The sequence below is a fragment of the Podarcis vaucheri genome (assembly GCF_965113315.1).
Source record: "Podarcis vaucheri genome assembly, chromosome: 8".
In the NCBI taxonomy this organism is placed as follows: domain Eukaryota; kingdom Metazoa; phylum Chordata; class Lepidosauria; order Squamata; family Lacertidae; genus Podarcis; species Podarcis vaucheri.
The window spans coordinates 59,323,550-59,338,534 of record NC_138766.1 but is presented as its reverse complement, the minus strand read 5'-3'; the positions used below and the strand labels follow the sequence as shown (position 1 = coordinate 59,338,534).

Below are 14,985 nucleotides of genomic sequence, written 5' to 3'. Positions count from 1 at the left end.
AGATCCTATTCCCAGTATACTTGTAGCAGCTGTCTCAACACTGAACTAATGCCTGCATACATTAGTCATAGCATCATAGAACTGTAGTTGGAAGGGACCACAATGGTCATGTAACTCAACCCTTTGCAATGGAGGAATCTTTTGCCTAACGTGGAACCTGAACCCACAACCTTGAGAATAAGAGTCTCATGCTATGTGATGAACAAAAATGAAATCAAGAGCCAGTAAGTATCTTTCTGATTTTAACTTTTTACATTGGTGGTACATGGCTAAATGCACATGAGCGTGGAAAAACAACAGTTGGCGTTAAGGCATCTTGCAGCATTCTACAGATCAGATAAAAAATAATCTGTAAAACAAAGTTCTAAATTAAAAAACTTAAAAATCAAAGTTTTCAAACATTTCAGGGACACTAAATTAGCTCTTCATAGAAAAACAGTGATAATTGTTTGACGACATGGGGTGTCAGTGGACTTGCACATGAAAACATTTCTTCCACTTCACTCCCCTCACCTCAAACGTGCTGTTGAGGGTTGGAGCACATTGATGGGCTACAGGGGGAGGAGGTGAAGTCTCACTGTATCTGCTGTTGCAAGTTGGATCTTGCTGTTGTAATTAAGTAACAAGCATTCACAAAATAATTGCCTTCTATTTCTAGAAATGAAATTTTATGCAGCACCGTACCCTTTTCCAAATACAACTTTTCAGTTTGTTGGTTCCCCCACCCAAAAAACGTAGCCAGGATGGGTCATGCTCTACATCTTCAGTTGTTTGTTCCCTGTAAAATTGCAAACTCCTACTGAACTGACTGGACTTGGTACCAAGTTGCTGGGACAAATACTGCAGCTGTCGACAAGAATGATCATAAGAGAACAACTAAGAAAAACATAACCCAGGCTCTGTAACCTGACAGTTTAAGGTCTGAGGTGAAGAAGCCCTGTTTATCCTTCCATTGGTAAATTATATATTCTGCTCTGGTTTCCTAACACAGAATATGCAGCATTACTTCTATTGCGGTTGTAATGTTTAGTCCTGTAAAAAATATAGTCCAAACTTTGGCTAATTTATTGCCTATAAATATGCTGCAATGTAACATGTGTTTTGAAGCAAAAATGAGTTGCTTTATTGAAAGATAATTGCTAAATTTTGAAGTTTGTATTGCTGGAGAATAAATAAGGTTTTTAAAGCCATGCCTCCTTCAAGGTTAGTGTTTGAGAGGTAGAGTAGCTTTAGTAAAGTCTGAGTGCTTCATTTAAAGAAGCTGAAAACACAGCATGAGATTTCTATATGCAGAACATAGTTCAAAATTAATGTGTAACAAACTAAAAATAAGTCATTAAAAATTACCCTTACATTTTACCAGTTATTGCACTGGAACTATAATAACTTAAAGTTAATTTTTGTACACATGGTGTTTAAGAGTGTCAGTCATTCTTATATTGTCTATTAATACTCTAATACCACATTGACATTTCTGTACTAAAAAGCTGTGTTACCACAATACAATATTTATATTCCTAAACCTATTACTCAGGCCCCTGGATTTTTTTTAAAAAACAAAACACTTGTTTCTCAAAAAAGCAGAAGTAGTTGTAAAAAGTCCTTTTGTAGTGAGGTAATTTTTTCCCCTGCTTAAGAGTTTTCAATTAAATTCTTCATTTTTCCTGTAGGCTTCAGCATGTGTGGCCCAAACTATAAAAAGAGAAAGAGAGTAAGAACAAGGATCTGCACATACTGGGAGTAAGTTCATACACCAAGGCAACAGGCTACCGCTAGCATATACTCAGAAGTCATTCTTACACATTTCTTCTACTTGTGGTTTTTCCTGATCAATTTTAAAATTGAGAAATTTAAGAAGCAAACCCAGAAGTGAAATAATGGAGCTTAAAAACCAAATAGGGTTTATAAATATTTACATTTGTTTTAAAACTGCTGATTTTATTTATATGAATGTTTAACATTTGATTTTTAGTTTATGCTTTACATAAACCGTTTAGAGGTTTTTGTTGATTCAGTGGTATATAAATCTCGTCAAATAAATAAAAGAGTGGAATTCAGTTAGTGGTCTTGCACTTGTATAAGAGCATTTGATGCAGCAGATGCATTTACTGCCAGAAGAGCATGATGTGGGTATGTTTTTGACAAATCCTCTTTCTTCCTACACCTTCCCTGCTACTCTACAAGGCCCCTCTACTCTCTGGGGCCAATCTCCTGCAGGTGCTAGGGGAAGAGCGATTTGACAAAAAGGGCCTTATCTTCTGTTAGAGGCACCTGCAGCATCAAAAACACTTCTGTTAGGACCAGGGCACCAAATGGAGTCAACCCTGTGTTCAGCATTCTTGAAGTACAAGTAAACCTTTGTTTGGCAAGAAGCTCTCTAGTTAGAATTAGGCTTCACCATCATGTCTGTCTTGCCTTCCAAACCCCCTTAAATTCTATGTACCTCTAGTACAGTGACCAGTTATTTCATTACATACTTGTTCTTGCCCACCAACTGAAATAATGAACAATAGTTGCAACATACCCTCTGATGCCATTCTGCCCAAAGACCAACTAGCAATGGGACAAACTGTGTAAGTTAGCCCAGTTATTGATGATAGCTGACTGTTACAACAGAACATATTAGGGGGCCTTCGTAGCTGGGAAATCCCCTCTCCCCAGTGCAAGTGTTGTTCTGAGACTAGAAAAGAAGCTCCCTGCTCACCTTGCCCTCAGTAATCTAGCACTATATTACAGCTGCTCTATAGAAGGCTTGTATTTAACTATTTTTCTGGTTGACATTGGGGATCAAGAGTCTGCCCGTGGGTATGTGAATTTTGCTAAGGATGAGCAGGTTTTAAGACACAGTGAGACCCCTTCTCTGCAGCTACTGTGGTAGCAAGGCAGACTGGCAAAGGAGGAGAGTGCTTTGTTTCCCCTTTGCCAGACTGCTGCACTGCTAGCCTGATCCTGTGAACTACCCTGAGACCTATGGGTATAGTGCAATATACAAATTTAATAAATAGTAAAAATTATAGAAATTTGTAGCAAAGTGGTAAAAGAGGGTCTCCTTTTAGGAGAAAAAAAAAGCAGGATTGGGCTTTTTGGGCAGGCTAGTAACTTTTATGGGCTTAACAATAAGGTTGCCCTATAGTATTTAACAACTTTTCTAGTCTATATGTAGCAAGGAATTACATGCAAGTGAACAAGTAGGCTAATGAAGGGACAGACAAATGACATCATGCTAACTTCACCAGTCTGTTTGGTACAAAATAAGACAGACTAGCAGCCTGCATCTTCATGCTCCCCACTGCATTTTCTGTAGATAGACCCATTTTATAATCCTACACTCCACATGTGAGAAGGGTTTCACAGCTACACAGGCCAGCCCCTCCAGCAGCCGGCTGGAACATGTCAGAAAGAGTCCAAGTCAGAAAAGCTCTCCTCAGAAATTGTGTGCAGAGGGGGCAGAGAGACTTCTACATATTCCAGTGGCAAGCCGGGTCAACTTCCAGTGCATGATCCTTAAGATATATGCAGTTGGCTACAATTACAGTTTTAAAGGTCAAGGGAGAACTGGGAGGGAGGATTAAAATCCTAGTCACTAGGGTCCAGTGAATCATAAATTGGATGCAGTGCTTACCAGCCTTGTGTCAGATTCAGGAGCCTGTTTCTCATTTTCACTTGGGCCGTCACTTCGATATCGATAAGCAAATTTCTTCTTAAGAGCTTCAGCTATTAGTGCGGCAGGATCTGTTGGGTCGGCTGCTTTTCGTTTGGTGCTCTCCTCTGGTCTTCAAAAGAATAGAGCAAAACTGTTGAGTTTTAGACACTTCAAATGCCTGCAAAGAGAGTGGCTTCCTCTCTCTCTCTCTCCACCCCCCAACCCGGAAGGGTTAGTACTACCAGCTACAAGTGCTACAACACATCTTCCAGCCTCTTATCTGATACAGCACGTCTCCTGGCCCTGAGCTGCTAAGTTTACCTAAAGAGGGATGTGATGTTCCTCCTAATCCGAAAGAGTGCATGATGGTGCAAGAGGGGGCTGCAGTGGGGTATGTGTTGCCTTGATTAAGCAAATGAATGGCTACTTGTGTAATCTAGGCAACCATCCATTGTTAAGTTTCCTCACTGAAAGCCCCATCCCCCCAACCTTCCTGAACAGAGAGCTGTAGTAGATTCACCTTTTCACAGATCGCAGCTTTACATTGTTCATATCTTTGAGAATATCTAGCATGTTTGGTATTTCAGGCTTCTTCGAATCATCATCTATAAAAGTCCGTCCGGAGTTTACTCTTTTTCCTTTGCGCTCCTTAATAAGATCAATGGCAGAAGTGCTCTGCTGGAGCGGTGGTGGAGGTGGAAGGGGTGGGGGCGGCGGGGGCGGTGCTGGCACTCCTGCTAGGACAGGAACTGATGCTGCAGAACTTACTCCAGCTGTAACAAAATAGTCCATTTAATTATGCAACAATATTCTTCAGTAAATAATGGTTATCATTTCAAAAACAAAGCCCATCAAAGCAATGTAGTATTTTTCAATCGGGGACAGACATCTATCTAGGAAGGAAATGCAAGAAGAGTAGAGGGTGCCAAAAGGGCTTGGAATCCCATTCTCTGGTTAGGCTTACTAGTGTTAAACAAGTTTTAAAATTTCTACCCAGTGGGTGTGGATTATGTTCAAGCCACTAGAGAATGCTAGAAGTCTTTAAGTATGACAAATGTATAAATAATAAGCCATCACCAGCCATCTTATAAAATGATGACCAAATCAAACATATTTGAACAGTGCAGCAGTGCTTTAGAGCTTACAACTGCAGATACTGGGTTGATTTTGGCAGCAGTCTCAGAAAATTTAACGTGCAACACTAAAGACCTTGCCAGCTAGGAAACAAGGTTCTTCTTCTCGTCCTTCTAATACCCTCCGCTGTCATGTTCAGATTGCTATGAAAAAGTAGATTATTAAGAGGGGATAAATGAGACAAAGGAAAGGGAATGCAAGGCAATCAAGTAGTTAATGTCTTTATACGTCTTCCAAGAAGTACTGGCAGTCTTCCAATTCATGTTTAGCAGTCACTAATCAGAGATGAATAAGTTGGAAATATGGTTTAAAGAATAATTCAACATCCAAAATGTGTTAACTGAAGCTTTCATAAAGTTGTTTTTAGACATCAGAATAGTAATCAGACAAGCTTTTTCAACTACTGCCATTCAGACCTTTAAAATCAACAATGTCAGATAACACAGCAATGACTCAATATCACCTTGAGCCTACGTTTCTGCAATTGTTTATGAAAGTATGACTAGTCCAGTGGATGGAACAGCAAAGTTCCACTTCTAGTTCTCTCCGGTCAAGGTGAGTTAAGAGGTGAGATACCACAATTATGGAAGTCACCACTTCTAATGCAAAGAATAATCAGACCCATTGGAATGAAAGTCAATTTGAAAGAAAAGTTATAAAATCAGCTTTGTTATAATTTTTTTTTAAAAAAATACCTGCTGTCATATTCTGCTGTTCTTGTAAGCTTACGATTTTGGCTATTTGCGCTCTTAAACTGGCAAGTTCATTTTCTAGCACACTGATTTTCTGCAGAGCTTCATCATTTGTGGCCACAGCAATCTTGGAGTCTTCTTTTTCTTGCAATGGCTTTGGCAAAGGTACTTGAATATTTGGATCTCTTCCTGAGCAGCCTTCACCTCTAGGATACGTTTGGGATTTTGACCAAACGTCTGATCTGTAATCGACAAAACAATATACAGTAGTACTTACTTTTTAAAAAAACCCATTATCAAACAGCTAAAGGGAGCAATGGTGAAGAGAAGAGGGGGAGAGGAAGGGGAAGTCCTGTTGTGTGATTGAAACACAGCATCTTATGCAGCCTAAACCTTCTATAGGCATGAGGTGTTTTTTTTACTACTCCTTTGTACAGGGAATGGCTGCATAGGCTATTAAGACTGCCACAACTAGCTAGTTCTCACTTTAAACTAAATTCCCCAAATCTGATTTTTTTTTCATTAAGACACAGCCACCCTTCTCATCTTTCTGTAAATTTAATGTATAACGGCAGCCAAAGTATTTTCATGCGTCACTATCAACACAGGAATATACATTAACCTATAGTCACATTTAATGTGAAACACTTCATAACAGCGTATCAATTTCTGCAGGAATGGAAGAGAGCACTGGCAATACTGTGGCTTTCTCTGCAGTCTTCTCTTGCTTTATGGACTTTAGGATCATCATTCAGTAATGCAAAATGGAACCAATCTCCTCCCAACCCCACTTCACCAATATGTCAACTTTCTGCTTCTCATATTGTCAAAATGAAACTGGTGCATCCCAGAGGCACTTCTTTGGGTTTACATCACATTACAGAGTCCTAGCCTACACCCAATAATCTAAACATTGGAAGCACCTTCCTTTACATTGTTCATTCCCTATCTTCCAAGTGCCAGGGGTGCTGAAACTTGTGACTGTCTAGGTGACTCTGCTGTTTCTCTACCCATGAAAACAACACTTGACAGCATTCAAATGAACAGGATATCTAGTTCAGTTCAACACACTGCTTCTTCCCTTGACACAGGTTGACTTAAAGAATCAACCACAGAGGGGCAGCTTCAGAAAACATACCTGAGCCGTGTAAAGACTTCACTTTCTTCTTCAGCAACCCATCCCACATCTGCAAGGGAGACCACTCCATCATCTCTCAGTGGATTAGAATGACTGCCTTCTGCAGACTGAGATGGAAGCTAGATTTGAGTGGACAAGATTACATATTAGAATTCAATAGCACTAAGTTGACAATGATTTCACACATAGTCTTGCTTCCATGAGGGTAGTGGGAGGATGAAACATCCTCCTATTATGTTGGAGAGAAATAGATGGAAAAAGAGAAAGATTTCACACCAGGGTTAAATCCCACAAAGAATACTGCATGTGAACTAAACACAGAAATTTTAGTATTAGCACAATTAATCTATGAAATACAACACATGAACTAATACAGTACAACAAATTGCAAATAAACCTATGTTTTCCAATGTGTACAACGCCAGGCAAGTTTCACTTTAACCTGCACCATAAGTCACTAGTTGCAATTTGGAAAGTTACCTAAGCTAATAGTTACTGACTACAGTCCATGGACAATTCACTAATCTCACCAAGCATCTAGCAGTGCCATTCTTTCAAAGTGCCAAAAAGGAATGTTTTCATGCAAAAGAAAGTTCAGATTAAAGATTAAAGTAAACAGGGGAATAATCTTTTACATGGCAGAGCTAGTAAGAAACCTGGTCTGCATTCAATGTGCTCTTCCAGTTAGTAATACTTTGGTGAGAAATAGGAGTAAAGATAGAAAGTGAAAAATGTACACTGGGAATATGCTCTATGTGGCCAGAGGATGTGGGTGCAGTTCTAATGTCAAATAGTATCTGTTTCCAGATTTGCCAACAAAGCACCATGATCAATACATAAAGGGTTGATACTGCTGTCTAGCAACTGTGGATCCCCCCCCCCCCCGAGGCCAACTCCAAATATATGAAATTTTTTTTAGCCTTAAAGACTTGGAGCCAAATTTACAGGCCTAAGCAGAGGTTTGCTATTACATATTCTGTGTGGATCTAGTTGTTGAGACAGACAGACAGACAGAAAGAAAGACAGAGATTATCAAGTGCACCTATCCCTTGGCTATCACTGGGTTATTCTGACATGACTTCTAAGGTGACTATAATAGCAAGTTGCAGTATAGCTTTAAACTCTACATTTGAAGCTCAATTAAGACATGACACTCAACTGTGACTCACACTAACAATAGTTTAATGTAAACCACGTTTGAGCTCCCATATGTACAGGCACATAGTGGTTTAGAGCAATGCTACTCAAAGTGGCTGAGGCAACCCAGCCAGATGGATAGGGTATAAATAATAAATTTATTACTGTATTATTATTATTGTAAAGTGGTGGTCCATGGACCAGTGCTGTTCTGTGAGTCATCAGTTGCTGGCCCCTGGAAACTCCACACAGCCCAGGTTGGGTGGGGCATTTCAGGGACCAAATATGTTACTAGTTCTTAGCACATTAGGGGAGGGAATAGCTGATCCATCACATCAGATAACTTGAGAAGTGCTAGTTTAGAGCTTTTCATCTTCTTAGTGCTTCAGTCTCTAGGTTATGGGCAGCCGACATGGAAACCTCCAGATGTTAGATTACAACTCCAATTATCTCTTTCCACTGGCCATGTTGGCTAGGGCTGATGGGAGTACAAGAGTCCCATATCCCCATCTGTGGCAAGCATCCAAATCACCCACCACACATTTCTTTGTCCAACTATACTACAACTTTAAAGTCACAACGTCTAAAGCCGCAATCGTATGCCCACTTGAGCAGAATAAGTCCCATTGAATATAGCGGGTCTTGCTTCTGAGTAAGTGTGCACAGGACTGCCTCAATAGTTTCTCTCCCACAGTTGCAGAACAAAAACTTTCAGCAGTTAAAGCCCCCTATGTAAGATCAAGCAGAAAATTAAGGCTCTAAAAGTTAATTTGATTTATGGTTCTTAATAGCAGTTCATTATGATTACAAGCATGCACTAATAGCTTAATCAAGTTTAATGAGAAAGGACAAAACTGACTTACTGCAGGTTCAGTGCACGATCCTGTGATATAATAGCTAAAGCAAGAAAGAAAGAAAAAAGAGGGAAAGAGAGAACACTATAGAAAAGTTTCAGTGTAGCAACAATCTAGAAAAAAGCAAGAGTTCAACCTTGGCACTGATTCTGCTGCTGTGACACATATCAAATCCTCACAACTGAGTAATATAAGGCTGTTCAATTTAGGGAATGGATATAATAACCTTTTCAGCTTGGAAATAGCATTAACTGTACCCAAAGAATATGTTTGCATACTCTCTCCTCTAGCCGCTTCCCACTTTTGTTGGAAATATCTGTAGGGTTCACACATTCTTGGCTCAGTTCCAGAGAAAGCCATCATTTGTGCTCACCATCAATCCTCCCTGGCACATATGCCAAAGGATTTACAGAGGCGTGTTTGTCTCTGTGGTGCTGGGCTTCTGGAGCAGGCTGAAGCCAATCCCTTGTGCTGCTTTTGCATGGTCAGCAGCACAGAAAGAACCAACCTCTCCCCACTTCTGCAAGTGAGAGGAAAGGTCTCATGTCCTACTGAGCTTTCAAGCAATAGAATAATTTTATGGATACAGGCCAGTGAGAAAATTTTGCAGATAGAGATGAAATATTACTCCTTGCTTCCTATTCCTTTCTTTCCCAAATAAACCTTGTTGACGCAGTCCATTTTCACGTTAAGAGGTAACATCTAAACCTCAAAGCCCATTATAACTGGAAACAGGTAAGTGTGTAACAAAGAAGTTTGAATGCAGGTGGACCAACAAAGGAAGGAAACATCTGTTCTTTTTACCTTTTATAAAAAGGCTAGAAACTATGCTCATTTTAATGTATCATGCAAGTGTATTTTGAAACAGCTAACATCAATGTAGTCATAATTTTAAAATCATTACTATACTTGAATATATTTTCTCTTCAAGAACAATTTAGAACCCACAAGATTTCAGTAAAATTAAATGCTACTGTCATACGACTACAATAAAAACACAGAATTCACAACTAATGTAAAATTCCCTGAAATATTTCTTTCCTCCCACTTTCAAATTTGAAGAATGAATGCTATTGTAAATCACGTTTAATTAAAACAGTAACTTCAGAACTGCATGCATCACAAGGACACAGTTTTATTTAAATCTGTGGAACTATTGTCAGAAACGTCGCAGAAGAACAAGCATATGCAAAACCAGAATCCTGGGTGGCAGTGGCACCCTCAGCCTACAAACACTTATCTGGCATTTGGCATATAATCACAATATGACTTGTATTATTACAGAACTAAGATTCCAAAAAGGTTACACTTGTTTATATTGAAGGAGCACATATTATTCTAAAAGTCAAAATGATGCTCTTTATATTTGAAACATGTATTTCTATTACATTTGTTTGCCCTTCAAATATTCTATGTAACTATTTCTCTCCACCTTTATATGAAGTGCCAACACTTCTTCACCAGCCCTGTTTCACCATTTTGTTCCATCTGATTTTCACTTATTTATAAATAAAAGTGCCTACTATTCTATGTATCTTTAGGACTTTTCATCCAACTCCATCCCATTTAACTGTGTTTCCACAACTCAAAAATGCACTTATACAACTCCAGGCTAACACTGAGAAGAAATAATTATGACAGTGTATACCTGTATATATTAATCCTCCACCTGGGAAGCAATGTTAGCAAAAATGAAGAATTTTGTGGCACCATAAAAAGTAACACATTATAATATATACTTTTGTAAGCTAATCTGATTTACTGAACTGTAGTCCATGAAAACTTATGCCATAAGAAATTTGTTAGTCTTTTAGGTGCCACAAAATTGTTATTTATTTATTTATTCTATTTAATTGTAATTATGCTGTGCCTTTTCCCCAAAACTAGGACTCACAGCTGCTCACAAAAATTAAAACAAATACCAATAAAACACAAATAGCTAAAAACATATAAATGGTTATTGTTAAAAAGTAATTAAATTGTATTCTGAATTAAAACAATGTAAAAAACTACTAAAATGCAGATAGTAAAAAACCATACAGCACACTATTAAGAGGCCTTTCCTTAAGAACAGCCAGTTTCCAGAAGCCTGGGGAAAAAAGACTTCACTTGCTGGCAAAAGGACAAGGAGGAAGCTAGTCCAGCTTCTTTAGGGAGTTCCGAAGTCTCAGAGCAGCCACCAAGTAGGCCCTCTACTGCATCCCCATGAGGCATGCCTGTGAAGGTGGCAAGACTAAAAGTAAAACCTCCCCCAAAGATCTGAGCTTGGACACGTTCATATAGGAGAATATGACCCTTCAGATAAAGGTAAAGGTAAAGGTACCCCTGCCCGAGCGGGCCAGTCTTGACAGACTCTGGGGTTTGTGCGCCCATCTCACATCTATTGGCCGGGGGCCAGCGCTGTCCGGGGACACTTCCGGGTCACGTGGCCAGCGTGACAACGCTGCTCTGGCGAGCCAGAGCCGCACACGGAACGCCGTTTACTTTCCCGCTGGTAAGCGGTACCTATTTATCTACTTGCCCCCGGGGGTGCTTTCGAACTGCTAGGTGGGCAGGCGCTGGGACCGAGCAGCGGGAGCGCACCCCGCCGCGGGGATTCGAACCGCCGACCTTTCGATCGGCAAGCCCTAGGCGTTGAGGCTTTAGCCCACAGCGCCACCCGCGTCCCTATGACCCTTCAGATAGCCTGGACCAAAGCTGTATAGTGCTTTAGATAACATAACCAGCACTTTGAACTGTGCCTGAAAACAGACTGGTAGCTAGTGAAGCTCTTGTAACAAGGGCCTTGTGTCCCTATCAACTCTCTAGTAGTTATAATAATATAATTATTTATTTTTTGTACCCCACTCATCTGACTAGGTTGCCCCAGCCACTTTGAGTGGCTTCCAACAGAATATATGAAAACACAACAGAACACAACACGTTAAAAGCTTCTTGATACTTTTTATCCTTTGACTGACCTTTCTTAACACATCTGAATCACAAGCAGCTTTTACATGGCAAAGTGTGGGTTGAGTAAATGCAATTGGAGCTCTCCCTTCTAAGCATATAGAAAGTCTTTGTGCAAGAGCTGGCCATATACAGATTTTTTTTTTCAAATTACAGTGACACCTTAACAAGCCATTGCTGAACCCCATTTCCAAAGCTTCATAACAATAACATAGAATGGGAATTTGGGTATGCAGTGAAGGAAACATCCGAGAAGATAATTACCATTTACTCTGTCAACATGCCAAGATTTAAAAAGAGTCATAGATGTGACTCCTGGGGCTGTAGACAAAAGGAGCTCTGTTTCAATAAAAAAATTCCCAAGTTCAGAGCCAATTTCTAGCTGCATTAGAGACAATCACTCACTCAACATTTGCAGTAATAGGCTCTGCTGCTCCACAAAGTTACTCTACAGCAAGTTAATACAACATGCATAACCTTTCTACAATAGGAAGAAGACTGGGACAAATCCCACTTCTAAGATGACAGAGACACTTTTAAAACTGCTTAACTTTATTTTCATGAAAGCAAACTTTTCAAAGCATAGATCTACACTAGGAAGTGCACCAGAAGATTCATTGAAAGAGTTCCCTGGACTTGTAGGCAGATGTTTAATGACAGCTATCTCTACTATTCCCCAGAGTCAATACTATTAAGCTTCCAACTCACAATATCTTGCTGAATAAATGTTTTCATAAGATGTATTTTAAGACGTTTCCCCATGACATTCAACAATTTTAAAAACAACTAACAGAGGTACAGTTTTAAAGGAAGTTATACAAAGTGCAAAACCTGTCTGTTGGGTTAGCAGGCTGCTCAGAAGATAGAGAATGTAAACTATTAAAACATAATAACAAAGGTAAATTTTAATAATTATACAGAACCTTCAACAAAATGCTGTAGTATGTCTCCAGCTCCTAAGAGGTGGATCCTTTGAGGTCTCTTCAGACCTTCTAAGTGGTGTATTGTCAGATAAAGAGAAAAAATATTCTTGAAAAAAGCTTGAAGGGACCAGCTTTCAGGATGTACCAATGTGTCAGGTGAGGCACAAAGAGGTGAGTATTGTAAGCTCACAAACACATTTGCTATACGTTTTAGGTGCTTCAACAGATCCATTCTCTCTCTCTGACTCAGAACACCTCACCTGACACATTAGTACATCCTGAAAGCTGGTCCTTTCAAGCTTTTTTCAAGAATATTTTTTCTCTTTATCTGACAATATTTATATTGTCTCCCTCCCTGGAGAAGCCTCCTCCCTATCTAAAACACCAAGGCCTGCTTCAGATACCCTGTTCCTTCTCCCTGCCCACCCCTGAGCTGATGGACACCATCTGTCCTGTGAGGAAGAGATCAAGGGAGGCATGTATGGACAAACTACATGGCCTGCTCTACTCGCCATGTTATATTGTTTCTTTTCATACTTAAAAATTGTAAACTGCCTTGGCAGAAAGGCAGTATATATGAATGCAAGACCCAGATCCAATTAGTTTGCTCTGACCACTAAGATTAATTTAATTTCCCTCTGGAAAGTGAAACAAATATTTAAAATCTTACCTGAAACTGAACTCTTGGACATTGTATCAGCGAGAGGTTGGTGCCAATTTTCCTTACAATACTTCTATCGCGACCATAAGGCTTACTAGACCAAAGCAACTGGAAGGATAAAAGAAAAACAATCTTATTACTGCCTAACATGATCTGCCTATCATGGAAAAAATTTGTTTCTTTAAGTTTCACTGCAAATCCAGATCACCTGGGCGTAAGCCCCAGTTAATGCACTTTTGAATAAATATGCAGATGTGCACTGCAATGCCTCTGTATAAAGAAAAGTACATAGTGCAGCAGCAGCATCCATCAACACACAAATACTTGTGCAATGGAACTTTTTTATTCTCTCTCCCCCCACCCCCCACCCAAAAAAAAGGAACAGGGCAGGTTTGGGGATGTGCAGGGGGGAAGGAAATCTGTTTGGCTGTCAGAACAGCTAATATGAGATTTCATGCATTATGTTTTAACAAGGATAATCTACACTGGAATTCTCATGTGGACAGAAGACTAGAGCATGGATAAGGAAATGAATCTGGCCAGTGGGCCAGACCTTGAGTTACTCCACCACCACCACCAGGCCATTTTGACAGTTTTGAAATGGATGCAGACAAACAAGCCCACTCACTTGTCAATTCCTTGACGTAAGGTGAGTCATTTCTCTTTCGTAGCATGACAAGCCATGCTAAAAATAGAAATACAAGACCAATTAAGCAGGGCTTGAAATTACTGATGATCAGTAGTGACTTCAAGTTCCACTTTTTTAAAAATTATATTTTAATTGATGCTTTATTGTTTTAATCTATTTTCCCAATTTTAAGTAATCCTCCTTGGAACCTTAGGGTGAAGGATGGGATCAAAGCCTGAATAAATAAAAAAAATTAAGTGTTTATAATACAGTGGTACCTCGAGTTACAAACACCTCAGATTACAAACGCTTCAGGTTACAAACCCCACTAACCTGGAAGAGTTACCTCGAGTTGAGAACTTTGCCCCAGAATGAGAATGGAAATTGTGTGCCGGCGGTGCAGCGACAGCAAGAGGCCCCATTAGCGAAAGCATGCCTCTTGTTAAGAACAGTTTCAGGTTAAGAACGGACCACCGGAACAAATTAAGTTCGTAACTAGAGGTACCACTGTACAGAGATTTGACTACCCCTTCTAATGTAACATTCATTTAACTCCTGGGCAAAAAAGCATACTGTGATGTGTTGACAAAAAGTGTATGATGGCAAGGCCAAATGCACTTTGGAGGAGAGGGATTTCTATAACCTGGGGGCCACAGGCACAAAAAGATGCTCTCAAACACTACTGCCACATGACCCTCAAAAGGGTGGCACTGTCAATAGGGTATTTCACACTGATCCTAACAGCCGGGCAGGTCTGTACTTCACTGTAACACTTACTGATTCCATAGTTAATGCTGCTTGCTCAAATATCACTCTAAGTAGGTGCTTAATCCAGTAAATCATCTGGAACAATGCAGGGTTTCCACAATCTTGTTAGCTAACCACCTCAGTTTGATGGAATGCAAATGTTCCATAGTCACTCTGGGGAGAAAAAACACAAGTGTGAAACCATGAGTATCTGTATACAACTCTTTCAAACTATGAGAAATGATCTAGAAGAAAACATATCAAAAAAGCTAAGTCCACAATTTTCAATGCAAGTACGCAATCAGTATTTATTGATTGTAATTTGTAAACTCACTTTTAGGCTCTGTCAAAACTGTCAAGTAGGATTTCCATAAATTGAAAATAAAGTTCTAGGGTGCAAGCAGGTTTGGTCATCAGTATACTGATGTCACTTGGCTCTACCTTTCCTTTCCATGTTCAGTTGCCAAGGAGGCTGTTGA

The 14,985-nt window shown here is 39.7% G+C and overlaps 1 protein-coding gene across 1 annotated transcript; it reads right to left on the bottom strand.

Moving 5' to 3' along the window:
• Nucleotides 1-229: 229 nt before the first annotated feature.
• Nucleotides 230-14,678, bottom strand: MTFR1 (mitochondrial fission regulator 1). Its single transcript, XM_082233967.1, has 7 exons — nucleotides 14,537-14,678; nucleotides 13,141-13,239; nucleotides 6,608-6,726; nucleotides 5,473-5,711; nucleotides 4,164-4,416; nucleotides 3,623-3,773; nucleotides 230-1,692 (listed from the first exon to the last, which is right to left on the bottom strand). Exons 1-7 carry the CDS (start codon nucleotides 14,600-14,602, stop codon nucleotides 1,633-1,635), a joined length of 987 nt encoding a protein of 328 aa, XP_082090093.1. The 5' UTR covers nucleotides 14,603-14,678; the 3' UTR covers nucleotides 230-1,632.
• Between the last annotated feature and the right edge of the window lie 307 nt (nucleotides 14,679-14,985).

Excerpts from the sequence above, each read along its gene's own strand:
- MTFR1 (XM_082233967.1), bottom strand. The coding sequence starts at position 14,602 with ATGATTTACTGGATTAAGCACCTACTTAGAGTGATATTTGAGCAAGCA. Across the intron at positions 4,417-5,472 it reads ACAGCAGAATATGACAGCAG|CTGGAGTAAGTTCTGCAGCA; the intron begins GTATTTTTTTAA and ends ATTTTGTTACAG. Across the intron at positions 1,693-3,622 it reads CTGAATCTGACACAAGGCTG|TTTGGGCCACACATGCTGAA; the intron begins GTAAGCACTGCA and ends CTCTTTTTATAG.